This window comes from Ambystoma mexicanum, chromosome 12, assembly GCF_040938575.1.
Source record: "Ambystoma mexicanum isolate Mex_15411 chromosome 12, UKY_AmexF1_1, whole genome shotgun sequence".
Taxonomy (NCBI): domain Eukaryota; kingdom Metazoa; phylum Chordata; class Amphibia; order Caudata; family Ambystomatidae; genus Ambystoma; species Ambystoma mexicanum.
Genome location: NC_090936.1, coordinates 452278566 through 452305750, shown reverse-complemented (window position 1 = coordinate 452305750; position 27185 = coordinate 452278566). Strand labels below are relative to the sequence as shown.

Genomic DNA, 27185 nt, shown 5'->3' with positions numbered 1-27185 from the left:
ACAGTTGAGAGAGAAAGGTGATCCACAGTATCAAAAGCCGCCGAAAGATCCAATAGAATAAGAATAGAAGAAATTATAAGCTGGTATGCAGAGAGTAAAGAATTAGAAACGTAAAGCAGTTTCCGTAGAATGTCTAGGACGGAAACCTGACTGATGTATTAGTGAATAGTGATGAAGATGGTCAAACTTGTGTATACGTTATTTGTTTGAGAAGTTTTTAAAAGAATGGAAGTAGTGAGATGCATCGATGGAAGTAAGAGTGGGATAGAAATGTTTTTTAAGAATAGGAATAACAGTGGCATGCTTGAATGCAGTAGGAAAAAGATGAGTGGAATGAAGCACATTGAGATGATGAATAAGAGATGGTTGGATTTTGAGAATGAGCACAGGGGAACATCGGGATAAGTAGGAGGAGCACAGTTAAAGGTAGATGTATCGGAATTGGAAAGAGAAAAAGAAAAAATCTCCAAGTACATAAAATCACAACGCGACTGTAGCAAAACATTGTCTAGAATCCACCTTTTTTTTGTTTTTTCTTTTTTTTACAATACACAGTTTAAATCATCGCAGTATTAATGATAGGGGGTGAGTTGGTAAAATTGCAGGTAGGGATGGTAGGGGTTGAAAAACAAATGCATTGTCTCGAGTAGTCCACATTGCTTGGTTAATGCATCAATCCCAATGCATATGGTTTGACCCCTCCTCGTTTTCACAACAGCATTCTGAAGGTTCGGGTGAGACAAATTACTTGGTGAACCTTTAAAACCAGTGTCCTGATGGGCTAACTGTTTCTTCGGTTCTAGATCTCCCAAAATATCCACTCCAAGTAATACCTAATCTTTAGAAGTCCTTCCCTTCTGGGACATCCTACACTACAAATGAAACCTAAAACGTTCAAATGGTGTGTCCAACAGGAAGGTCTCAATCCTCTTCTTAATGAGTGTTATGCCTCCCAACTACCCTATGCTAACAATCATGATTGTCCAAAGAAACTGTCTGTAAATCCTATGCTTAGCCTTCGCCTTAGTTAATTCAAACAAAGGTTTGTGGGTGGGCTCCTATAGGTGGTAGTTAGTCTGGACGTCCTTAAGCTGCTCTTCCACGCTCAGCTCCTTTCCTAATTGATTCTTCAGTAGTCTCTTCTCTTTTTGGGCCTCACCGTAGCTTTACAACCTTCACTCATAGGTTTCTACCCACTCTCTGGTCTTGAGGATTCTCAGGTCTATCCTACACATTCGGTTGCTAAATTTTCATGTCCAATCTCTTGTAGACCTTATGTTTCTCAGGATTCTCAAGCAGTCCCCCTCCTGGACATTGGGACGTTTGGGATTTGGGACAAGTACCCTCCGGGACCTTGACTTTAATGTATTGTCTCCCTCCCTGCCATTCAGGGTCTTTGCCTCGGCCCTCCTTGAGGATTGCTGGTGGTAAACCTTTCCCTTTCCGGTTCCCCCCAGGGATTCTAAAGGGGCTGTTTGGTTCTCCTGGTCAGCCTTCCTCTTCCAGGGCTTGGTAGCCCTCCACTTCTCCTTCCAGTATCCCCGGGCTTGCACTGCCTTCCTCCAAGCAGCAGGATCTCCGGTTTTCTCTGTCCTGCAGCCTTGCATTATATCAAGGGAGCATCTGCAGGAACGCATGCTCCCTCTGAGACTAAGACCCTGAAAGACTTAACCCACAGCCCATTTTATGCCCCTGAGACTCCAGTGCAATTGACTCTTGTCACTTCCTAGAATTCTTTGCCTCCCTCCCTGGGATTGGTTATACTCTTTATTGAGCTTTCCTCTTCATCTCTCTTTCAGAATTAGATCTTGGTGTCGCTCAGTGGGTGTATGTATTTTCTCCTCTTTGGCCTACAATGGAGAGGTTTCGAAGGAGCCTGCGGCATGTAGTGGCATCTTGAAAATCCCTCTGTTTAGAACATAGCCTCAACGCAGTTGCACGGCTAGAGGCTTGTCAGATCTTGGCGTGACATTTGACTGCATGCAGTTGCACTTCGATTTTGGCAAGCACTTGTCTCCCTTCTGCCCAGCCTAACTTTGTTAATCTGGGGACTCCGGTGGTTGCATGATTCAACACCATTTAGGTCGGAAAAGTATCCTTTTTATAGTGTGCAACATAGTTTTTATTTTTTTATAGTGATATTTTGATTAAACCTTTTTTAACACATTTCTATAATTAATAAACATGTGCATAATAATAAGACAAAACCACGATTTAACATGATACATAGCTAAAAATAGTTATAATGATAAACTATAATAGAATTTATAACTTAGTTTCAATACAACCTAAAAAGCAATTATCTACAGCTATTTTTTTTAATTTGTATTAGCATTTGGTTTAAGAGATAAACCTTACAGCTATTTATCAAATCCATATACAGCTCTAAAACAGAAAACAAAATACGCAAAGTACTTTAAAAAAGTAAAATTATTTACAACATCAGCAGGGGTCCTGGCCCCCGCCTTTAACGAAGTTCATAACGGAGAAATTATCAATTCAGAAAAACAGTATTAAGTGATTGGCTGAGGATCTTGCTTTTTGTCTATTAGCGAAAACACTTCCCTCTGAAATGTTAATAGGGCCAGTGTTAACGAAACTTGCTCTCCTTGTAGCAGGATAGCCCACCATTCCTCCCTGTCACTGTAGAAAGAAGCAAAAAGAATTTGCCCAGCCACCTCGTTCTTTGCAGTTTTAAAACAGGGCCCACTAAACTCACGTGGAACAATGTTTCCTTCTGACCTTTGCATAGTCTGTATTCATAGTTTGTCATGTTTTGCTTTTCTTACCTCTGTGATTTCTAGTGTAGGCATTGGATTCAAATGGAAACTCATGAATTGGCTTCTCAAATATGTAGTGTCTTAATGGTTTACCTTATGGATCTATCGTCTGGCCCCTTGTGGCCATAAAGGTTCATTTTTCTTACCATTTCCCGAGTATTGATCCAATCTTGGTCGAATAATTTACGTTTCACCTTTGCCAGGTTACTCTTTAAGATGTCTTCTGAAGCACGTAGATCATAAAGAATGGTTACACAAGAATTTTTCCATGCCACGAGGACCATTACCGTATTGTGCTGTAGAGCTTTATTTAGCACTTTGAAGCCGCTCTCTGGCGTTCCCAACAAGCACTTACGATAGAATGCCAGAGTTTTCCATTGGGTAATTGAATTTAGTGAGTATAGACCCAGTTCCTCTTATTAGTTGAATCGGCAAACTTGCTGGCAGCGAAGGAAACCGATCTCCAGAATAAGCCGTCCAATTTGGGCCATACCGCCGCTGGTAAAGTGAAGCCACTTCTCTATATGTCACTGTTGGCACCACTTTCAGTCTATAAAAATCGATCACTGGCAGGAGGGAAAACTTGCAGTGTTTTGATTTGATTAAACGCACTTGGGAGGCCACATTTCTTAACTTGCTTCTTTAGTAGGCCTCTCAGGGTGCATCCACTGCACTATTGTTTACACACATTCCCAAATAGATGATTTTCGAAACTTCCATGATTTTTTCTCCCTTTAAGAACCACGCCTGTTTGGTGGATATCTTCTGTCCGGTTTTAGCCCCCCTAAAGTGTTGCGCTCACCTGACTTCCACAGAGGCGTCGATCTGAACTGGACAGCTGCGGTCTCCACCAATGTGACGCGTAGGGCCGAGATGACGGACTGGACTGGCCCACCTAGCTTAGTTTGCCTGGCCCGTAGGAATATTCTTCTGCAAATGGAGAAAGGGAATTAACCACCCATGGAGTTGAGTGTAAATCCCCCCCACCCCGCTGTTCTCCCCACGGATCACCTTTGATGTCCCCTCTTATAGTCTCACCTGATGGTTTGAAAAGATGAGCTCTCCATCCTGCATTGAACGCAGGGGCGCGTTGATAACCAGTTGCTTCACTGGCTCGAAGGAATTGGTGAGTTCCAGAACAATATTGACTCCGAAAAGTATGTAGTTCGTAAGAGTTCAAATGCCTGACTTTCACTCTTGTCCTATTCCTTGCAGATTGCAGCTTGACCCTAGTGAAGAGTTCCTCGTGGCAACCGGTAATATTCTGGTAAGGATTTGTATTTCCAACACAGTTCGATAAATGTCAATATGTAACCTGTTGCTTTCTCCCTTATTCAGGCACTGAGAGAAAGTATGAAGTCTCGGGGAATAATACCTCTGGCGGTAAAATCAGGTAAGTCTAATGTGGTGAGGAGGGTTCCCCTTGATAGTCCCTTTGTTTCACCTTGCTGTCCTTTTGTTTCCCCTTAGGGGCCAGGGTTCGGCGAAGATGCAGTGTAAGCTGCGCCGACCCGTGAAGAGGAATAGTACCCCCGGTGGTAAAATCAGGTAAGTCTATGGGGGTGTTACTAATATTCCTCTGTGTATTCCCTTGGCTCACCTTGCTGTTCTTGTCTACTCCTTAGGTGCCGGAATGCGGCGGGAACATGCAGGAGGATGCGGTGGAATGTGAAGATGCTGCGAAGGCCGGTGAGGGCAGCGCGGCGCTGCAGACAGGCGAGGGCGACGCGCATAAAATAACTTTTCTTCCAGCTCGAAGGCGCAATGGATCGGGAATTCAGGTAAGGATCAAAGGTATTTCTCTTGTTCTAACCTTTTCTCCTTCTTTCTCCCTTTTTCTAGGAGCTCTTAACTCGAGGCGGGCGTGGCAGAAGACTGGATGCAGACTTGCAGGCACGGTGAGCGTTACGCTGCTGGATGCAGAATAACACGAAGCGTGTGCTGCTCTTCGGGGGTGGTTTAAATAGCCTCCAAAGTAGTCCCAGGTATTCCTCCCCAGCCCCGCCCGAGTAAAAAAAAAAATAGTCCCTAGGTAAAATAATCCCTTCCAAGCCTCATTTGGCTTGGAGCTCTTGCAGCATGGTCTGCATCAGGCAAGTTCTACTCTGAGCCTGGTGCCATAGGCGCCAGGACCGCACCCAAAAAGCCCCTAGCAGGGGTTTTTGGGCTTGCCCAAAATAACTTGATGCCTGCTTCCGGGGTTGCTGGACCTGGTCTGGGTCCCCAGGGATATGCATCATGACATAGAGTCAAGGTTCTTGATTTAGCCATATTGACTTTTGGGCCATTCGCGTCGACGGCATTCAGCGGTCTTTGCAGTCCCTCTCCCTGTTTAATTGTGTTCGATCCAAAAGGATCAAATCATCCGAGGGGTTCATTAGATCCTTCCAGGGATAGTGCTGAGGGACCGCAAGGTTAATTTACTTGGTGTGCACCTGAGGGGCTACGCCCTAGACTGGTCAGATGGCCGAGGGGGGGTGCCTGCACGCAGCACTACCAACGATACTGCAGAGGGCAAAACACGCCTACCAGGTCCCGTCCTGAAGTGTAGGGTAGGTCTCATGCTCCACCGCCAAGAGTCCCGGAGGAGGCCGGGCCCAGTGGGCCAAGCAACACAACTTTGGCACGCAGCTCGACAAGATGGCTGCCACACCCGATACTGCCCCTTGGTGCGAAGCAGGTGGGAGATGGAGTTACAAGGGGGACTGGTGTCCACCAGGTACATGGCCTACAGCTTGTACCATCAGCATCGCTGGGCAGATTTACCCCGCAACTGGCAAGACGGTATGTACGGGCTCCAGCAGCCACCCACTACCCTGTTAACATCACCTGCCACCCCACTGGCTTGTGAGGACAGGTTTTTTTTAGTTTCTCACTCTCATGAGAGATGGGTTGCATCTTTCGGGATGTGATCAGGGACATGCTCCTTCAGGCCCATCCGCCTGCACCTTTAGTCATTCCTCCTATGGCTCCAGCGCCACAGGCCCCAGTGCAGCCCTTGCCGGTTCCTTTGATTCGGGCTCCCCTGCCTCCCACAGTTTAGGCGGTTCTACACTAACCCCCGCAGCAGCTACCGGCTCATGATTCCACACTGCAGCCCTGGTGGACACTGACTAGGAGGAGGAGGACCCCGACACTCTGTTGTCGGCCAAGGCCTTCCATGAACGGCTCACAGGTTTGGCAGAGTAGTTGGGCTTTCTCAACCCGAAGTTGAACCGGAGGTGGGGGTTCTGCCTGAGGTCCTAACTCTATGCCCCGTGGCTAGAGCAGGGGATCACGATGCAGAAGGGTGTTGTCACCTTGGCCGAGAAGGGATGGCTTAAACCCCATTCGGCCCAGCCTGTCAATTGGCGTCTCAACGCCAAGTATAGGCAATTGAAGAGGGATCTACTCTTGCTGTCTGCGCACCCTCAACCACACTCTTCGGTCAATGCTGCGGCATCAATCTACTCCAAGCCTCAGTCGTCCTCTGCCACCTCTTCCTTGGCACTTCTACACAAGGAGGAGAAGATGCATATGAAAAGAAAGTTGGTTCCAACGCTTCACTGCACCTTCGTCAATCCAATGTGGATGCTATGCTGGCAGCTGTTAAACCGAGGCATTGTCCTGAAATAGCTTAATGACTTCTAGAACTTCTTGTGCAGAGCCATGAACGTTTCAAGGCGGGGCTGGCAGAGGCTAAATTGGTGGTGCAGGACATCATGGAGTCCACTGTGGCCCACATTGACACCTCAGGCCGGGCCATCTGTATCGCCACAGACGAGAAGGACTGCCTGCCTTCAGGCTACCAAGTTCAACCCGGATGTCCAAGAACGCATATTGGGCCTTCCTTTCGAGGGTGGCAACCTCTTTTACTCCACCACCGACCAGGAGCTATATAAAAAGAAAAAACGTTCACAAACTGCAAAGTATTTATCTTTACGAAGGCCACCCCCAAGGCGTACACCCAGTCGCATCTACTCTCCGATAAGGGGGCGGGTGTTCGGCGAGTTCCGGGGCTTCCAAGAACAGAGGTCCAGATAGCCTGACCATTCTGTGTCAGCACCGGCTTAAGCAACAAAAGGGGGGGGGGGAGCAAGGGCTTCTTTCAATCCCCCTCCTCAGCACCAGCCTCGGGGAAAGAAGAGAAGGCATGATGCGTCCTTTGGATCCACATGTCTCTGGTGGGGGCAAGCTTGCCCTTCACGCACAGTTCTGGCATCAAGGTTCGCAGACCCCTGGATCCTATCTGTAGTTTCCACGGGGTACCGTCTGCCGATCCCTCACTTCTCCTCCCCTCCACTCCCACAGATTGGGACAGCAACTCTGTTGGTGGAGGTTTGTGTACTCGTCCAGAGCCAGGCAGTGGAATAGGTCCACAAGGCTTGGGCTTCTACTCCAGGATTTTGGCTATACAAAATAAGAACCTGGCTAGCTTGAGAGTTTTGTTGGACCTCTCCAACCTCAACCTCTACCTCCCTCGTCAATTCAAGATGGTTACACCAGCACTCATTGCGGAGACACTGTGCAGGGGAGACTGGATATTCTCTCTGGATCTGAAGGGACGCATACCTACACGTCCCGATTTGGCAGCCTCCTCGCTCCTTTCAACGGTTCAGGATCATGGGATGACATTTCCAATACAAGGTTCTACCCTTTGGCCACAACTCGGGCCTTAGGGTGTTTACCAGACTGATGAATGCAGCGGCGGCCCACCTCAGGGCCCAGGGCCCCCACGTCTACCCGTACCTGAACGACTGGCTCGTCATGGCGATTTCTCCGGAGGTAGTGCACCACACTTCCTCCGCCCTTATGATCACACTCCACAAGCTGGGATTTTTTTTTCAACCACAAGAAATCTCAGCTGCAGCCTACGCATAGCCGGACCTTTCTGGGCCTCATATGGAACACAAGCTCCGAGAGAGTGTTCCCCTCGGAGGACAAGGTCGTGGCCATCAAGAGGGCCGCAAGCCACATCCTCAGCCGAGAGGTGACCTCGGCCTGGTGGTGCCATCATTTACTGGGGATCATGGTATCTGTCCTACTGTCCGTCCCCCACACGAGACACTTGATGAGATTACAGCTGCACTTTGCAGCCTCATGGATGCAGAAGCGGGGATCCCAAGCGGAGCTTATCAGCATTCCTCCTTCTCTACAACCTGGCCTCACCTGGTGGTCCAGGGACTGCAACCTGCATGGCAGGCCCTTCCGGCAGGCACCCCCTCAGGTCACCATCACCACGGAGTCCTCCCTGAAAGACAGGGGGGCTACGCTGGACAACTACAGTGACCCTGAAGTCTGGTCCCTGCAGGAGCAGGAATCTCATATCAATTGGCTGGAGCCGAAGGCTGTCTGGCTAGTTCTCAAGGCTTTTCTTCCGCTCATTGGGGGGCAAGGTCGTCCTCATCTAGACGGACAACTCCACCGGCATTTATTATGTCAACAAGCAGGGTGGCACCAGGTCCCCTTCCCTGTGCAGCCTAGCAGTCGGCATGTGGGAATGGGCCCTGGAGAACATCTACCTGACTGCACTCCACCTCCCGGGAGAGTCCAACCTGGAAGCAGACAGACTCGGCAGACTGGGAGCAGACAATTACGAATGGCAATTGAACGATCAGGTCCTGCTCGGGGGTCTTCAGCAGATGGGGGCATACTCAGGTGGACCTCTTTGCCACCTGGTCCAACAGGAAGTGCCAGCAGTTCGGGTCCTGGCAGGGGCAAGGCCCGGCGCCCTAGGCCACGCATTCCAGATACATTGGAATGACATGACATGACAGCGTATGCATTCCCTCCCACACCCTGGATCCACAGGGTGATCTACACCTTTGCATCATTCTGATAGCTCTGTGGTGGACGGCAAGACAATGGTTCTTTGAGCTCCTCAGCCTCTCGGACAGGCCACCCATTCACCTGCCGCTGGGCCCAGCTCCCCTCAGGGTATGTAGGACATTCATAACGCGCCTATACACAAGTGTTTCAAGGCGCGACGAGGCAAGGGAGGGGAACAGAGGGAAGACAGACAACGATCTTACTAGGCCAGGTGTCATTCAGGTCGTGCAAGGGAAGGGGAAAAGAAAAGTGCGGGGGGCGGAGGGGAGGGTAAAGTGCAGTACATGGGATAGTAAAATAACAAAATAAATAAAGAACGGCCAGCTGGTGGCAAGTGCAGGGTGAGTGCAGACACGGTTTGGGGACTGTAGGGATACAGAAAAGTTCCCAGGTGCAGGAGTTGCGAGGAAGTCATCCACCCCGCTCCACAGAAATTAGCCCTTGCAGCGTGGTTCTTGAACAGGTAACACTGAAGCATTTGAGCCTGTCTCAGGCTAACCTGGACATCATTCAGGGCGCTAGGAGCATGGCTACTAGGAGCCAGTACAAGAGTAAATGGACCAGGTTCTGTCACTGGGCCAACTCTCTAAGGAGATTGACCCCCTTACTTGCAAATTGGACAATGTGCTCTCATTCTCTGCACACCTCGCTCACTCAGGGGTGCAAATGGACACCTGCGGCACCTACTTGGCAGCCATATGGGCCATGAGAAATAAGGGCAAAACCCTCTTTTGGTAAGGGGGGCCTGACTCTAGTGGATTAGAGAGGAATGTCAAAAAAGGGGGGTGAGGGTCAAAGGCTACCCTAGTCATGGACGTAAAAGGAGGTCACCAAGCGGTGGCAGCGGAGATAGATGGTTGCTAGCTCAAAGGAGATCACTGTGAGACAAAAAATTATCATAAAGAAAATTTAATTCAGACTAACACAGAGACCTATTAACATAAATGTTAGAGTATTGCTACTTTGATTTAGCAATATATGAAATAACTGTCACTTTTTTACTAACTCACCGATATGCGTACCACAATGTACGGTACTATGCATACCCTACATACTACGGCACAAACTCCATGAAAAAAGATCAAACCTGCATGAAAAATATATAAAATATATGAATTAATCAAGGAATGAATCCGCACAAAAAATTATATTGTGTTGTATCATCCTGAAAACCTTAATGCGACTGTAAGGGGTCAAGAGTAAGACTTTGACACATTGGCATGTTAAGTTTTGGTTATAAACATTTATTGGCAAAATAATAAGTGGAGTTAGGGAAATCCTATCTATCCCCAACTCGGAGGGGTATCACTGCCTCAACAAAACTAATGAACGTCTGTGTCAGGATGTTAAACAAAGCGTCTTCAGTCCTGTGTCCAAAATCCTAAACTGCTCCTTGCACTGTAAACTAAATCTACATTGAAAATGGGGATTTCTCAAAGCTATAGACTTAAGCTTTCACTTGAAGTTTCAAACATATTTCTAAGGTGCAGAAAAGATAAGAAATAAAGTTCCACTAGGAAAGGGCCCTTCCCTTCGGCTAGATTCCGTCCAGGGGTTTTGAATATATTTTATCACAGTTCCAAGTTGTTCAAGGGGGGAAAACTCTTCCTTTGAGCCTCCTCAAAAGTATGCAATTCTCTTGAATCACAACTTGGTTCTCTTCAATCCTTAAAGGGGTATGAGTCTTCCCTTTTCTGTTGCACACTTTATCGATTATCCTTCTTTTCCCTGGTATACTTTCCGGCTTGGGGTATAGTTCCTTGTTAATGAAAAAGGGCTATGAACCATCCCTTTTTTATCCTTTATCTGCTTACCCCTGGTTTACTCATCTGCCAGGGTATCGACACTTTCATGCTTGGGTGCGAGTCCCAGACTCACTTTTTGCTGGTTCACTAACCTGCCAGAGCTTCTCTACTCTGTTCAATTTCTCTTGTAGCCAGCTCACAACACTTCTCTAATATTGGGTCAGCAACCCTTTCTCATTATCTCTACTGCCTTTTTTTTAAGTTCATGTTCTCAACAATGTTTGTGTCTGCATTTGTTCCACTTAGGCGCTTTCTCTCAAGTGTTTGGTATTGCAGTAGGTCCACTGCCTTTAGTTAGGCTCTTTTCCTCAACAATGATTCTGTAATAATTCTACTGCCTTTACTTTGGCTCTTTCTTTCAATAATATTTATATCTGTAATCATTTTACTGCCTTTACTTAGGCTCTCTTGCGTAGTATGCGGTGGACAGCATTTGGCCTGAATTGTCCTGGTAACCCGCTCACACTCCCTGGGCTTACTGGCTGTGTGCAGCGTCTTCAGCGTTCATTGTGTTTCACTGACGTCTGTGCTCCTGGTCCATTGACTAGCAGTGCGCCTTGTGAGTTGTTCACTTCCCACTTTGCCTTCCTCTGTGTTCAGCAGCTCTGACTGCCCAAAACACAAAAGCAGTGAACTTCTTTCGACCCGGCTTCTCTGCACACCGTGCCCATTGGCCTCTTCGCTGCGCTCTGCAGTCTGCTCAACTTCGGCGTCCTTCACAGTGTCAGCATCCGTTAGGTGCCTCTCCAGTCTCTGGCGCTCTCATTTTCTCCAATTTGGTTCACATGTACCCTTTTTAAATGCCCCAGTCTTTCTTTGCACTTTCCAATGACTAAACGTGGCATTGGCTTACCGTGTTGAGTCATCTTCATTACTCATCCCTATTCCTCGTCCCAATACCAAAAAGGATGGTTGGGGGAGGTAAATTAAATTCTAGACTAGACAAACTTGGGAAGTCAGTCACTATATTACAATAAGTCATATAGGAACGCATATAGGAACGTTGCAATGGCACATTTTTGTCACCAAGTTATGACTGAAGGGTTGTCTTGGCTTAGTCTTTTCCGGTGTCCTGCACCTTGTCCTCGCCCATGTGGTCTTCCTGCTGATAACCAACCCCAGGGTCAGAGTCGGGTAGCTTCTGCTTTTGTCTGGCCGTGTAAGAGGCTTCCTTCCAGGGAAACGGTGATGAGGTTGTTCGATTCGGAAGACTACACAAAGTGAGGAAATTCATTGGTCGAAACATGTAGACCTACCAATCATCAGGACTGTGTATACCAGAAATATAACTGGATATATATCCCATGTGATATGAGAACTGTACGAATTAACCAGCGAATTGCAGTGATTAAAGTTTGTTATACAAAAAAATGCATGATTTGGGAGATTGAATGCAATATGAATTAATTGAGAACTAGCGTGATTAAAATGTGTTGAGGTTGTTTAGTTGGTATTTTTTTAAGTAATGTATCTTATTTATTGGGATATATGCTAATGAATTTCAATAATGTAAACATTTTTGTTTTTGAAGGCATCTAGTACTTATAGTCTCACGTAATTTCTTCAGGCACTTGTTTAAAACATAAATTTGTATCTTGCATATGAAGTCAATCCGGAGCAAACCCCTTTTTGTTTTGGAAAAAACAATATTACTGTGACAAGGTGGGCGGGCACAGCTGGCTGCAAGGACACACTTAAGATTAAGCATCTTCCTACCATTGTAAACACATGCCGTGTTGGGCATCCACAGTGAGCCAGGACTAAAGTGTAAAGGCCTTAATCGATTTCAGGAGCTCTTACTCAAACTTGGTCGGCTTCAAATGAAACGTCTTGCTCCATTCGATACAGCAGAATGCTTTTTGTGAGTTAAGGACCAGCGTCAGTAATGGACTCTCAATCCTGTTTGCCATTACCACATGGATTTGCCCCTGGTTCACGTTTTGTGGACACCAATGAAATAATGCTGCACTGGATGGATTAAGTCCCTGATGGTCTTGTGTTGATTGGACAGGGTTCTATTACGACCTGTCTTGCCTATATTATCATGGTAGTATGCTTTCATGCACAGTTAAGATATTCGAGAGGATTGGTTCCTCCGACGTATTCCACATCTATGACAGATAATCACCACAGCTGTGCTGCTTTGGAACATTTTCTGCGTAGATGACGTCGATACGCTGTCCTCGAGGGCCTCTGTCGAGCCGACATCACCGGATGTTATAAGTAGGATGCACGACGCCTGTAGCCTCAGTTCTGTTTTTTCCATTAACGTGTTCGCTTCGGAGATCTCGGCGCGCCTCGGTTCTTCTGTTCTATCGGTTCTTCGAACTTGATGTTTGTGAAGATATCATGTCTTTGTCTTCTACCCCGTGGTCGGGATTCAAGAAGTGTTGGGACTGCGGTTCCAAGATGTCACGTACGGACCCGCACGACGTCTGCTTCTGGTGCCTCGGCGAGGACCACGCCACCGATGACTGTGACGATTGCCAGTCGTTCACGTCGAAGGCCTTGCAGGAGTGGAAGAAGCTTTCTGTAGGTAGGGTTTCCAAACCCCGAAAGTTGAAATCTGCTGGGCTTCCGACCGACGATCCGAGGGGCGACTCTCCATGTCATCGGGGGGAAGTCCAGGGGGTCTCGGTCCCAGAGTGGTTCCCGCCATCACTCTGCCTCCTCGAGGCACTCGCGGAAGCGCCATCACCAGTTGCCTTCCCCGTCCTTGTACGAGGACTCCGCCAGATGGCGGGTAGCTTGTCCTACCAAGCATTCCTCTCCTGCGGCATGGGATGCATTTTTAAGGAATTGATGGCGATTTTCGAGTCGCAGGGCTCCGTTTCGTACGTGCCTTCGAGAGAAGCTGGCAAGGAACGCGCTTGGGCCACCATTCGCACACCTTCGGGCTCGGGCGGTAGGCGCGATCACCGGGAACCTTCGAGGTCCTGGTCGGACAAGGTGAATCGCTCTAGTCATGCCTGCTCCAGGTCCCAGTCCTCAACGCCCTCAAGAACGGTGGAGCCTGTGAGCTCTTCTAAGAAGACGTCGATGCCATTGGCGTCATGTCCGTCGAGGGACTCTCTCGAGGCTCCTCCTCCGAGGAAGTCATCGACGCCTCGGCCCTGTTCAAGACACGCTCGGGGCACCGCCCTCGAGGCCTGTGTCTAGCGTGGCGCCGATGGCTTTGACGTCTGTCGACACCCTCGATGCCTTTTGTGGAGGCTGTACCAGAGGTACCCCGTGCATCCGTGGAGACTCTGAGCAAGGCCCTGAAGAAGTCAGTGAGGCCTATATTTGAACCTTTTTCTGTATCCTCATCCAGGGAGTTAATCCAGCCTCTGGATTATATCTCTGAGGTGGATGAGGGTCTGAGGAAGGTTTGTTACCTGATGAGGTTCCTGACGACCTGTTATCTGGTCATAGCCAGTTGGAAGACCTGCGTCAGTCTTTGCACGACGCCAGTGGTCTTGATACCTCCCCGGAGGTCGAGTTTGGCAGGCCTGAGCCTGGTATGCATGCTGAATCTTCGTACAGGCTCCTCATGTTGAGGGTGACTGAGTACTTGGGGTGGTCTGCGCCACCAGTGGATTTTCTGCAGGATGACCTGACAGATATCCTTGACCAAGGTCCACCCACTGACCCGGTGCTGCCATTTCATATGGCTTTACAGAGAAGGGTGGCAGTGAGCAAGTCGTTGCCGAAAAAATACTGTCCAGCCAGTAGCGGCCCCTGCTACTTGACTACGCACCCCACTCCGGAGAGTTTGGTGCAGGTGGCTACGGCCCCAGCAAAGCAGGCATCATACCCTACCATCCCTCATGATGGGGACGACAAACGTTTTGATGGCTGGGCGAAGAAAGTGTTTTCTTCAGGGGGTATGGCTTTACAGGCAGCCCACTCTGTGTGCCTTAGCACGTTTCACTCGCACTCTGTGGAATTGTGTGTCTTTGGCGGCTGAACATATTCCTGAAGGGGTGGAACGGGATGGTTTTCTTGCCCTTGTTCAGGATGGCAAGGATGCCATGTGTGAATCCGTTCACTCGGGTCTGGACATGGCAGACTGTGTCAGCCGGTCCATGGCGGCGAGCACCGTGATGCGCAGGTTTACGTGGTTGCAGAAGTCGGGGTTTGCTCCTGACGTACAAGCCCGGCTTCTCAGCATGCCCTTTGATGGTGAACATCTTTTTGGCAGCAAGGCTGACAAGAGCCTTGAGAGGTTGCAGACCTCCAAAGCTGCAGCGAAGTTGTTGGGCGCTGCAGTTCGCCAACCTCAACAGCAATGGAGGGGAGGTTCCTTTCGATACAAGTCTTCCTTTGGTAGATTGAGGGGAGCTGCAAGTCAAAGGGGCCACTGTAGCAGTATCAGAGGTGGAAAACGAGGTACCCTAGGTGCCAAGGCAGCTCGGGCAGTTGCCTTTTTGCCCTCAGGCACTGCCGCATCCGGTTCAGCTCAGTCATGAGGCCATGTCCCATGGTTTGCTGGTTGGGGGGGGGGGGAGGCTGGCACAGCATCTTGTAGAATGGCGTCCCATTACTTCAGATGTGTGGGTTCTGGAAATCATAGCCCACGGCTACTGTCTTTCTTTCCGGCAGAGTCCTCGCGATAATCCACCAGGGAATCTCTCTTTGAAGAGTCCGGATCTGCTCCTTGCACAGGAAATCAAATCCCTGCTAGAGAAAGGCGCCATAGAACTGGTGCCTGTAGCATAGAGGAACAAAGGATGGTATTCCCCTTATTTTTTGATCTCGAAGAAAGATGGGGGGGATTGAGACCCATCATGGACTTGCGTGGTTTGAACAAGTTCCTCATTAAGGACAAGTTCAAGATGGTTACTCTCAAGTCCTCCAGGCGGCCCTTCAGCTTCAGGACTGGTTGGTGTCTCTCGACCTCAAGGACGTATGCTTTCATATGCTGATTCATCTCAAGCACAAGAAGTACCTGAGGTTCGTGGTTGGCGACTCGCATTTTCAGTTTCGGGTCCTGCTGTTCGGATTGACCTCCGCCCCGAGGGTCTTCACCAAGCTCATGGTGGTGGTGGCAGCGTATCTCAGGAAAGGGGGGGATTCACGTCTACCCATACCTGGACGATTGGTTGATCAGGGCGCGCTCTCTCGAGCAAGTCCTGGATCATCTGTCAGTCACCTGCCACTCCCTTCACAAGCTGGGCTTCCCCCTCGACTTGAAGTCCCACTTGACACCTACCCAGTACTCCAGTACATCGGAGTACTGGGTAGTGCTTGACACATCTCTGGGGCAGTGTTCGCCTCCCCAGGTGAGGGCTCATCACATTCTGCAGATGGTGCACAAGGTTCAACATGCCCAGAGTCTCCCGGCGTTCGAGTTCTTGAGGTTCCTCGGCCTCATGGCATCCTGCATTCTTCTGGTGCCAGAGGCAAGGTTGCGGATGAAATCTCTGCAATGGGCTCTCAAGCTCCAGTGGTCGCAGTCCACTGGCAGGATGTCGGACCCCGTTCAGGTACCGCCCGCAGTCAGCCAGGATCTTCTGTGGTGGGCCGTCGAAGGCAATCTGATGAAGGGGGCTCCATTTTGGCTACCATGGCCGGAGGTGACGATCGTGACGGACGCATCCCTCACGGGATGGTGATCTCATGCCAACGAGTTGAGTCAACGGTTGTTGGTCTCCGTCGGAGTCCAGATTCCATATCAATCTGTTGGAGCTGAGGGCCGTCAGGCTAGCCCTGAAGGCTTTTCTGCCAGCTGTGCGGGGGAAGAATGTCCAGATTCTGTTGGACAACACAGTGGCCGTGCACTACCTCAACAAAAAAGGGGGGGGGGGGCAGGGTCTCTCCCTCTGTGCACAGAGGCGATGCAGCTCTAGTTCTGGGCCATCCAGCAGGAAATTTCCATCTCAGCAGTTCATCTGGCCGGAGAAACAAATGTGGCGCGGGACGCTCTGAGAAGGCAGAGCATGGTCTCTCATGAGTGGGAGCTTGCTTAGGAGATTCTCCTGGAGATCGAGATCTTCGCCCTTTGGGGGACCCCTCAAGTGGATCTCTCCGCCACCAGTGTCAACCGGAAGTGTGAAAGATTCTGCTTTCTGGAATTTTCTCCAAGAGGAGCCTTGGGGGACGCGTTCGTAGTGGAGTGGTCCTTCCCACTGCTGTATGCGTTTCCTCCAGTCCCCGTCATTCCGCAAGTGCTGCAGAGGTCACAGGGGTTCGGTTCCCGAATGATCCTCATTGCTCCGGCATGGGCCAGGAGAACGTGGTACCCGAACCTTTTTGACCCGTCCATCTGCCCTCCAAACCGTCTTCCCTACCGAGACGATCTGCTTTCAGGGGAGGGGGGAGGTCAGGTTCTCCATCCAGAGGTCAAGTCCCTCAACCTTCATTCTTGGCTTCTGAAAGGTTAAGGTATAAGGATTGGGACCTCCCTGAAGACGTGATGGAGGTGTTGCTTTCGGCCAGAAGGCCCGCAACAAAGTCCCTGGTCAGAGTCCCGGGTCAGAGTGGACGATCAGCTCTTTGTAGGATACGCTGGAAGGCGTTTGGGTCAAGCTGTTACTAAGCAGACCTTGTCCAGATGGATTATCTTGACCACCTCGGAATGCTACCGTCTGGCGGGTAAGGACCCTCTGGTAGGCTTGAGGGCCGATTCTACTAGGGGTGAGGCTGCCTCCACTGCTCTGCAGAGGGGGGTTCTCATTTGTAACATTTGTGAAGCAGCCACATGGGCCCCTGTCCATACTTTCGTCAAACACTACTCCCTGGATTCTATCCATGGGCAAGATTTGGCCTTTGGTAAGGTGGTCCTCTATTCTGCAATTTGATTGGGCATTCTAAACTTTTCCCACCTCCTTACGTTCTGCTTTGGGAGTCTGTCATAGATGTGGAATACGTCGGACGAACCAATCCCCTCGAAGAACAAGTTACTTTCTTACCTGGTAACGTTCTTTCGATGGGATGTTCCGACGACTTATTCCACATCGCTCCCTCCCTACCTGCCCCTCTACAGAATTTCTTATGCGATTGCAGCTTCCGTTTCCGCAAGGCTTTCTGTAGTCATTCTGGCAGAAGATTGGTGCCACACGTTCTGGGAAAAATCTACAACTGAGGCTACGGGCGTCGTGTCCTTCTTATAACATCCGATGACGTCGGGTCGGCGGAGGCCCTCGGACAGCGTACCGACGTCATTGACGCAGGACGCAGATGCCAAACATTTTCCGAAGCAGCACAGCTGTGGTGATTATCTGTCATAGATGTGGAATACGTCGTCGGAACATCCCATCGAAAGAACGTTACCAGGTAAGAAAGTAACTTGTTCTTCTGCTCCATTCATCCATTCATTTATGCGGCCATAGTATTAAACATTGGTAATAGCTCAGAATTTCTTACAATACAACTAACTTGCAGTTCTAAAACCAAGTTCTCTTCTACAACCTTCTTGTCAAGTTTTCTTTTGCTTGCCTTTCCAGGTGTGGATTTGGAGAACATTGTGTATTACAAAGATGACACCCATTACTTCGTAATGACAGCAAAGAAGCAAAGCCTACTGGAGAAAGGAGTGATCTTGCATGTAAGTGGAGTAAAAGTATTAGATATTCAATTCAAATATTTGCCAGAGAGAAACCTTTGAAGAGACTTGCAAAACAGTTTAAATTATGCCTCTTGGGAGCTCCTTTGTAGGTATTAAAATATAATTATGAAAGGTCCTGATGTAGGCTTCGAATTCAGTAATTTTATGCTGTTTTCTATATTGAAAAATGAACTGTGACTTTTAAAAGATTCTATTTGACAAGTTCACATCACGATAAAGGGTAGATTTGCCTGATATTATTCTGTACAAAGACCTGATGCCACCAGATTTCTAATGTGTGTTAAATGTTATGTTAATATTAAAGGTATTTGTACCGTGCACCAACGCCACTGGAATTGGTCCCTAAGCGCTCTGGCGGATCTGAAAGAGGGGGGGTGTGGTTAGTAGGGTGTAGCGGGAGTAGGATAGTGAGAGCTGTGGTGTCCTGTTGGCAGCTTCAGTTCGGTTTTCACCGTGCACTGAACTTGAGTGCGGTTATTGGATCGGTGAGAGTTCCCATGTGCTGTCGTGACGGGTTATGTGTCTGTCTGTTGCAGTGTGGTTCCGTACATACGTCTTGCTCTACGGAGAAGCGGTTGTGTGAGTTTCCGTGTGAGAAGTGTATGAGGAAAGTTGAGGTTCTCCAGCATGGGGTCTGGCATGGATTCACATGCTCATGAATATTCCCCGTAGGGCTGGGAATCCTCGGTAAAGAAAAAAATCAGTTTCACTTAATGGTCTTTCTCCTGACAACCAATCACTGGTCTCTGGGTCATACTGCCCCCCCCTCCCCCAGCCAATGACTGCCCTCTACCTAAGCCCCTCCTCTGGCAGCCAAGCCTACCCCAACACTGTCACCTACCTTCTCGGACATCCGGCCCATGAAGCGTGTCAGTTGAGGCTTTTGGCGCCACTTTCTCTCCCCCCCTCCACCTTTGGCTGTCTCACATCCCGACACAGCCCTGTCTCTGCTCTACACTTCAATTTCTGATACGCTTGATGCTCTTGCCCCTCTCATGAGGATCCGTTTGAAGTCCAAAGCCAAGTGCAATTCCTGGTATGACTCTGGCCTAGCTACACTTAAACGTAAGTGTAGGGCAGCTGAGAGGAAATGGAGGACTTCCTGTTCATCCTCTGACAAACTGGCCTGTTGCCTGCTACAAAGGCAATACCGACTCTGTCCTCACCAAGAAGAGAGTCCACATTCAAGCTCGTGTCTCTGTGGCATCTAACAACTCGGCCGAACTCTTTAAAATCTGCAAGGAGCTGGCCAACCCTGCTGCAGTCTCTACCCCTCCTGTTGCCTCCCAGGCTCTTTGCAATGCCCTTGCCTCTCACTTCGTTTCAAAAACCCAGGACATCCTGTCCACCTCTCCCCTTCAAAACAGGTTCATCCCTGTTCCTCTAAAACCATCAAGGACCACATTGACGCCCTCGCTCTGGCCCTTGCTGATTTTTGCAACCACTCCTTTGCCTCTGGATCCTTGCCCTCCCCTCTGAAGCACTCCTTTGTGCATCCTCTTCTCAAGAAACCCACAGCTGATCATTCTTGTCCAGCTAACTATCGCCCAATTTCCATTGCTCCCTTTCTTGGCAAACTCCTGAAAAGTTGGCCATCTCTCAGCTTAACGGTCATTCCAATTCTATTGGCTGTCTCCATGACCACCAGTCTGTCTTCAGAGCTGCCAGAAACTGCTCTCCTGAACATCCGTGAAGATCTGCTCTCCAACCTTGACTCTAACATTCCCTCTGTCCTCATCCTCCTCGATCTCTCTTCTGCCTTCGACACGGTCAACCATACCATCCTGCTCAACCGTCTCCATGAAAACCTGGGTATCACTGATCAGGCTCTGGCCTGGCTGACCTCTTTCCTCTCAGATCGACCCTCCCAGGTCCAGCTTGGGTCCTTCCTTTCATCTATCTTCCTCTCTACCTGTGGTGTTCCCAAGGGGTCTAACCTCTCGCCCTGGCTTTTCAACCAATACCTGGCAAATCTCGCCCACTGCATTGCCATTTTCTGCTCAAATTTCCAGTGCTACGCTGACAACTCATTTTCAGGCTGCCCTCTGCCACCTCCTCTCCCTCTCTCATCTCCGATTGCCTAACTGCCATTCAAGACTGGTGTGCCGCCAATGATCTTTGTCTGAATGCCAGCAAGACGGAGATCCTCCTCATCGGCACACCTTCACCATGCTTTCCCCTCACTCTATGGCCTGCCTCCCTTGGCCCTCCTCCTACCCCCCCCTGCGAGGCTAAGAACCTCGGGCTCATCTTTGACTCCTCCCTTTTCCTCTCCGCCCACATCTCTGGGGTCTCTAAAAAGTCAAATTTCCGACTGCACCTCCTCAGAGGTACTCTGCCTTTCCTCTCCTTCCCCCAGAAGCTCATGGTATCCCAAGCTCTGGTTCTCTCTAGCTTGGACTATTGTAACAGCCTCTTTCTAAATCTACCTGCCTCTACTCTCCACCCTCTGCAAGTAATCCAGACCAGGACTGCGAGACTTGTCCTTGGCCTCAAGCCCTGGGATCGTATCTCTCCAGCTCTGAAATCTCTCCACTGGCTCCCATTGGATGCAAGGTTTAAATTCCAAACCCTCTGCATTGTCCACAAGGCTTTCTGGGGCCTGGGTCCAAAATACCTTCAGCTATCCCTCCGCAAATACCTCTCCTCTTGAGCTCTTTTCTCCTCTACCTCCAACTCCCTCAGGGTCAGTCGTTTTTCTAAGAAATGAGCTGGGGGTAGATCTGTCTTCGGCTGGGGCCTCCCTGTGGAACAGCCTCCCTGCCACCCTAAAACTTGAGGAGAACCATCTCAGTTTCCGGAAGCACCTCAACACCTTCCTCTTTGCTTCTGCCTTCGCTCCCACTCTGTCTCCCCTGCTGATCTGTTCTCTCTCGGCACCATGCACCTGGCCACCCTCTGTCATTTGGGACCAGGTACCTGCTCATCCTGCCACCCTCCCGCACTGCCTCCGGGCCACCCCTTGCACTGGGGTCTGTATCTGTACCCATACAGCCCCCCCCTTTTTCTTCCTGCACTTATCAGACCTACCCTGTCTGCTGCCTCAAACCTAGCACTTGCAAATTGCTGGCTGCATTACCACTGTTTGTTGCCTTTATTATTTATTATTTTTCTGTTTCTCCTCTGCTTTGCACTTTCCACCTCTCCCCCTTCCATGCACTTGCGCGTTCTTAATGTCACTGGGCCTAGTAAGATCGCTGTTTTGTTCTCCCCTGTTCCCCTCTCTTGCTTTGTCGCGCTCTGAAACACTTGTGTACGAGTGCGATAGAAATAAAATATCAATCAATCATATTCAGATTTTTACCGCACGTTCAAGTGTTGGGTGTCCTCGTGCTTGTCTCTCTGGCTTTTACTGCATTTTGTGCGTTTTTATAAGAGTTTTACTCTATTTTTTCGGTCAATCGAGCCTCAAGCTCCATCGATCTACCTTTTGATTAACGGGGACCTGGTTTTTGGATTCTTCAGCGCCCCTCAAGGACGAATTTCATAGTTTACTTCTTGGAGGATTCCAGAAGCTTCAAGGCCTACTCCGTGTGGACATGGTGGATGAGAAGGAATCAGCGGCCCTGTTCAACACTTGCCCAGGCTGTGGCCTGCCGAACGTCTTTTCGGATGACGGGCATTCCCTGTGCCTCTATTGCCTGCACTTGGACCCGACGCACGTGGAGGATGACTGTCTTGTCAGGACATGGTGCCCCGCGCCCTGAGTGATCGCCACAGGCAACGAGTGGCTGCAGGCCAAGGCCCCTGCTCTGGGTGAGTCTCTGCAGCATACCTCCCCTGCCCAGAAGAAAGTTGAGCGGTCTTCTAAGACCTGTGAGGGTGCCCCTTTCACGGGGCCCCAACATAAGGCTAAGCACCGCGAGTCCACTGTCACTCGGAGCGCCATTGCGACTGGCTTCTTTGTGGCCAGGGCGAGTACAGTGGCTTCGTCCACGAGCCGACGTTCAGGATCTTCAAATAAGAGGAAGTCCGACCATCTGGCCAAGCTCTTGGAGAAGACCCAGACAGGCCCTCCGGAGAAGGCCAAGGGTGAGCAGGACTCAGACCCTACCCCTAAGGAGAAGGCCACAGTTGAAGGCTGCAGACTCGACCAAGGCCGTAAAGGCCCAGGTACGTCTGACGACGGCCCAACCTTCCATCGAAGGAGTGGTGGCGTCCCTCGCAAAGACAGCCATGGCAGATCTGCAGGGCACGGCTTTGAAAGGCAAGAATATGCCTGCCAGGAGTGAGTCCTCTTTTCTGCCCATCGAAAAGACCCCAGAGAAGATGCCTATCATTTCACCAAAACCGTCTCCCTTGGTCGCAGAGAAGGTGGGGGGCATGGTAGCCCTCCAGGGCACGGCTTCTCAGAGGAGGAGCTTACCAACCGCCAGACCTTCCAGGAGAACGATGTGTCGAGAGCAGGCCATATGGCAACGATCCCGACGAGGGCGATGATAAAGGTGACGACGAGGAGCAGCAGGGCGTTGAGGGCTTGGAGGACCAGCCTAAGCCGCAACGGCCCTCTGTCGCCACAGCCACCTCCGCAACCACCTGGAGATATCTCGGACATTCTCGCTGCTCTGCATACCCTATGCTCGGAGATCCGGACGAGGATGCCTCTTGCGCCGACGGCCCTTCCCGCGGCGCTTGTACCATCAGGGGAACCACCATCCAAGAAGAGGATAGTTCACCCTCTGCCTCCTTGCCACCCTTCGTACCGCACCCTCCCACCATACCCACCTCCCCCGCCCTCGCCCCGCCAGGGATGAGACTGATCCTGACACAGCGACGATGGCCACTGGCATGGACGACTGCAGATTGGGGGATCGCCCATTTCCGCCTCCCAGATCTTCACCGCCCGACGAGATAGGCTCATTCCACGCCATGATCTCCAGGGGCTCGGAGCTATTCCAGCTTGTCTCTGAGGAGAAGAAAGAGTGTTTCCTATACCAGCACCGCAAGGTGAAGAGGATGACCGTACTTTCGATCCCGCTGTTGGATGACATTTGGGATGAGGGGTTGTCCCTCATGAAGTACCCATCCTCGGCCCTGGCGAAAAGGGACTGTTATGAGAAGAAATACAGGTTGCCGGTCTCTGCGCCCAAGTGCTTGCGATCCTAACCGTCTCCGGACTCTGTGATTTCAGAGGCAGCCAAAAAAGTCGTCTTCGGGCTCCTTCTCTTCGGCGGCCTCCTCCTCCAACCCCCACAAGTTGGACGCCATGGGGCGAAGTTATCACGTTGGCAGCGACTACCATACCATCAAGGGTGGCAACGCCCTCGCCATGGGGCATGTTATGACAGGGAGCTTTTGGTTGAAGATAGCTCCCATACTGGAATTCCTTCCCGACGACAAGAGGGCAGAAGCTTTGGAGATTCTACAGTAAGGTGAGGTGGCATTGGACCACGCCATTACAGTGGCCATGGACATCGTCGACATGGGGTTCCGCCAAATGGGCAACAGCTTTTTCCTTCGTCGGTGGGGCTTGCTGAGGGCCACAAATATTCACCATGATGTTCAGTTGAAGGTGTTGGACATGCCCTTCGACGGGGACTATTTGTTCGGGAAGACCGTGGACGAGTCTCTTCAGGCCATGAAGGCAGACACTGAGGTTTCTTCCAAAGGATTCGGTGGAGGTGCTCTGTCCTACAGTCAACTCTCTCGCTAGTCGGCCCAGGAGACCTACAGGGGACGTGCCAAATCTGGAGGAGGACATCGTCCTCACCAAGGCCCCCAAGGAGGCGCTTCGATGTCAAAACAGAATTGAACCAGCTGTGGCATCGGGCCCCCACGGGTGCACCACATTGTGAGGCAAGCTGGCGAACTTCATCAGCGTGTGGAATACCTTCCCCACCGACTGTTTGGTGCTGGACACTCTTGCCCAAAGACACACCCTGGAGTTCCAACGGAAGTGTCCCCATATACCACCAGTGGCCCGGCAGAAAAAAACAAGTCCCTCAGCTTCTGCTGGAGGTGCGGGCCATGCTAAAAAAGGCTGCGATAGAGCTCGTCCCAAAGAGGCTACGGGGCTCCGGAGTGTACTCTCGTTACTTCCTTGTCAAAAAGACCACCGGTGGTTCGAGGCCCATCCTAGACCTCCGCCGTCTGAACAAGTACATAAAGTCTCAAAAGTTCCAGATGGTGACTCTTCAGCACACGCTAGGACAGCTAGAAGAGGGGGATTTTCTATCGTCGCTGGTCTTGGAACATGCCTATTTTCACATCCCCATCCACAAGGGCCACCGCAAGTTCCTACGCTTTGTGTTTCAAGGGCAACATTACCAGTTCAAGGCCCTTCCCTTTGGATTGAAGTTGGCGCCAAGAGTTTTCAACAGCCTGTCAGCACAGCTGCGTCTACGAGGGATCCACATAAACCCATACCTGGACGACTGGCTCATCCGAGCAAGCTCAAAGGACTTCGCCGTCAAGCACACAGCGAGGACTGTCTAACTCCTGACGGATCTGGTGTTTTCGGTGAACTATGCAAAGTCCTGTTTGACTCCATCGCAGGACACACTGTTTCTGGGATCCTGACTCGTGCCTGGCGTCTGTCGGAGGAAAGGATAGTGGCCATTTTGGGCAAGGTGCAAAGGCTGTTGGCCCTAAAGGTCGCCACGGTGAGATCCATCAAGTCTCTGCTTGGCATTATGTTCTAATGCATTTACCTCATCTGTCTATGCAGGCTGCGGATGTGTCCACCACAGGACTACCTCGACGGACGTTGGATAAAAGTGTCAGGAAGCTTCCAGGAAGAGATCAAGCTGGACAAGAGCGCTGTCGAGCGATACAATGGTGGGGAGTCTGCTCACATCTGTCCGGAGGCGCAGATTTCCAGACCCCACTGTACCAGGAGACTGTCACGACAGATGCCTCACTGGAAGGTTGGGGTGCTCACACGGAAGTCTTCACACAAGAGGCCTGTGGCTGCCAGAGGAGAAGACGTTGCACATCAACGTGCTGGAGCTGTTAGCAGTGTTTTGGGCCCTCAAGTCCTCCCTGCTGTCCCTCAAGGGCAGGGTGGTGCTGGTATTCACGGACAATCCTACCACAATGTCTTACATCAGGAAGCAGGGGGGCACCAGATCCCCAGCACTCTCCATAGAGGCGCAGGATCTATGGCACTGGGCCGTAGCTCGGGGGATGTTCCTCATCCCGTTTCCTCTGGCAGGAGTGAAGAACAGTCTCTCTCAGCATTCGAGCTGCGCTCTTGCCACGAGTGGTAACTTTGGCAGGACCAAGTGGATCACCTGTTCTGCATATGGGGCAATCCCCTTTTGGATCTGTTTGCGACGAACACCAAGTGCCGGAGGTATGCCAGCAGGTTTCCCCAGCCAAGGAGCAGGGGGACACATTCTTTTTCCCCTGGGACGGCCTGTTTCTGTATGCGTTCCCTCCATTGCTTATTCGACTAGTCAATCAACTCACATGGTCCCGGCGTGGCCGAGACAGATATGGCACCCAATCCTTCTGGATATGTCGGCGTCCCCTCCAGTCAAGCTTCCGGCAGTCGCAGATCTTCTCGCCAAGGAAGGAGGTGCGATTCTGCACCACGACCCAGGATCGCTGAACCTGAAGGCATGGCTCCTGCAGCACTAGAGTTTGGGGGCTATGATCTCCCAGCAGATTGTAAGGTGGTGCTTATCAAGGCCAGGGTTTCATCTACTCTCATATGCTATGGGTACAAGTGGAAGAGGTTTGCTGTTTGGTGCTGTACTCGGAAGATCGACCCTTTACGAGTCACTGCTCCTGGCGGCTATCTCCTGCTACACCAGATCTCCAGGACGATCATCCTTATGGTCGCATCGATTGGTCAAGGAGTTTGTCAAAGGACTATTTTGCTCGTTCCTGCCGGTGAAGGCTCCGGCTCTGGCGTGGGAGCTCAATGTGGTGCTTACTAGGCTCATGTGTCCTCCGTTCAAGCCTATGCATTCTGCGCCACTGAAATTTTGTCGTGGAAAACAGCTTTTCTTGTGGCCATCACTTCTGCATGACGAGTGGGAGAGATCCAGGCCCTCTCTTGTAAACCACCTTATTTGACATTCCACAAGACGAGGGTAGTGCTATGGACGCACCCCCCTTCATGCCCAAGGTGCTGTCAGACTTTCATCAAAACAAGCCCTTGGTGTTACCGGTTTTCTTCCCGCTGGCTGAGAGGATTTTGCACTCGCTGGATGTGGCTAGAGCGCTGAAGTTCTATGGACTGCATGAAGAGTTTTCGGAAGAAGCCGTAACTTTTAGTGAAATTTGGCCCTGTTCAACCAAGGGAAAGGCCCTCTCCAAGGCTTCCATTCCCAGGTGGCTCTCCGGCTGCATCACCGGTTGACAACCAACCGTTGCCTGGCCGTCCGAGAGCCCACTTGACCAGAGCGATCACTGCAACTACGGCGTTCCTGTCTGGTGTGCCCCTGCTTGACATCTGCAGGGCTGCTACGTGGAGGTCGATGCACACCTTCATGAAGTTCTACTCCGTCGACAGGGATTCCAGGGTGGAGTCCAGAATCGGCCAACCAGTGCGGTGCAACTTGTTTGCTGGAAAGTGAGCCTGGTGAGGTGGTAAGAGATGCTTAATGTTGAGCCTTGCCACCTCCCGTGGTTGTGCATGTGTGTACTGCTATGTATTCTTTATTCATGAGCATGTGAATCCATGCCAGACCCTTTGCTGGAGAAGGAACAAGTTACTAAGCTATAACTGTTATTCTCCAACATGGGTCTGGCATGGATTCACATGCGAACCCTCCCGTCTACCCCTTTGCGGCTCTTCTCTTGGTCCTACTGCCACTTTACATGCTACCAAATCTGAAAATGGCTGGCAGAGGAGGGGCTTAGGTAGAAGGCAGTCATTGGCTGGGGGCAGAGACCAGTGATTGGTTGTTAGGAGAAAGACAGTTCAGAAGTGAAACTGATTTTTTCTTTACATAGGATTACCAGCCTGACAGGGAATATTCATGAGCATGTGAATCCATGCCAGACCCATGCTGGAGAACTGTTCCTTTTTCCATATTCTGGTTAGTGGGTTTTGTTTTTGTTTCCCTTCTGTTATCTCATACATGTTTGTGTTTCTGTTCTTTGTACCACATCCAAGGTATGATGGGGTGGTAGTTTTCCTTGTGTTGCTTTAATTGTTTGTGTCTCTGGTTGAAGCAGGCGTGTTCACCCACTCAGGTGCTCGGGTGTCTATTTCACAGGATTTGGCTCCCTTCCTGCCCATTTCCGTGCAGGTGGTCCTTACCTGCTTATGCTTCCTCTGTGGACTATTGG

At 50.3% G+C, this 27185-nt stretch overlaps 1 protein-coding gene across 19 annotated transcripts in view; it reads left to right on the top strand.

Moving 5' to 3' along the window:
• The window catches only part of MICAL3 (microtubule associated monooxygenase, calponin and LIM domain containing 3), a 2299897-nt gene that overhangs the window by 754827 nt on the left and 1517885 nt on the right, over nucleotides 1–27185 (top strand). For all 19 annotated transcript variants that reach the window (XM_069628665.1, XM_069628668.1, XM_069628663.1 and 16 more), the window contains one exon: nucleotides 17821–17921. In XM_069628665.1, the coding sequence (XP_069484766.1) occupies nucleotides 17821–17921 (101 nt within the window). The remainder of the gene's footprint in view (nucleotides 1–17820; nucleotides 17922–27185) is intronic.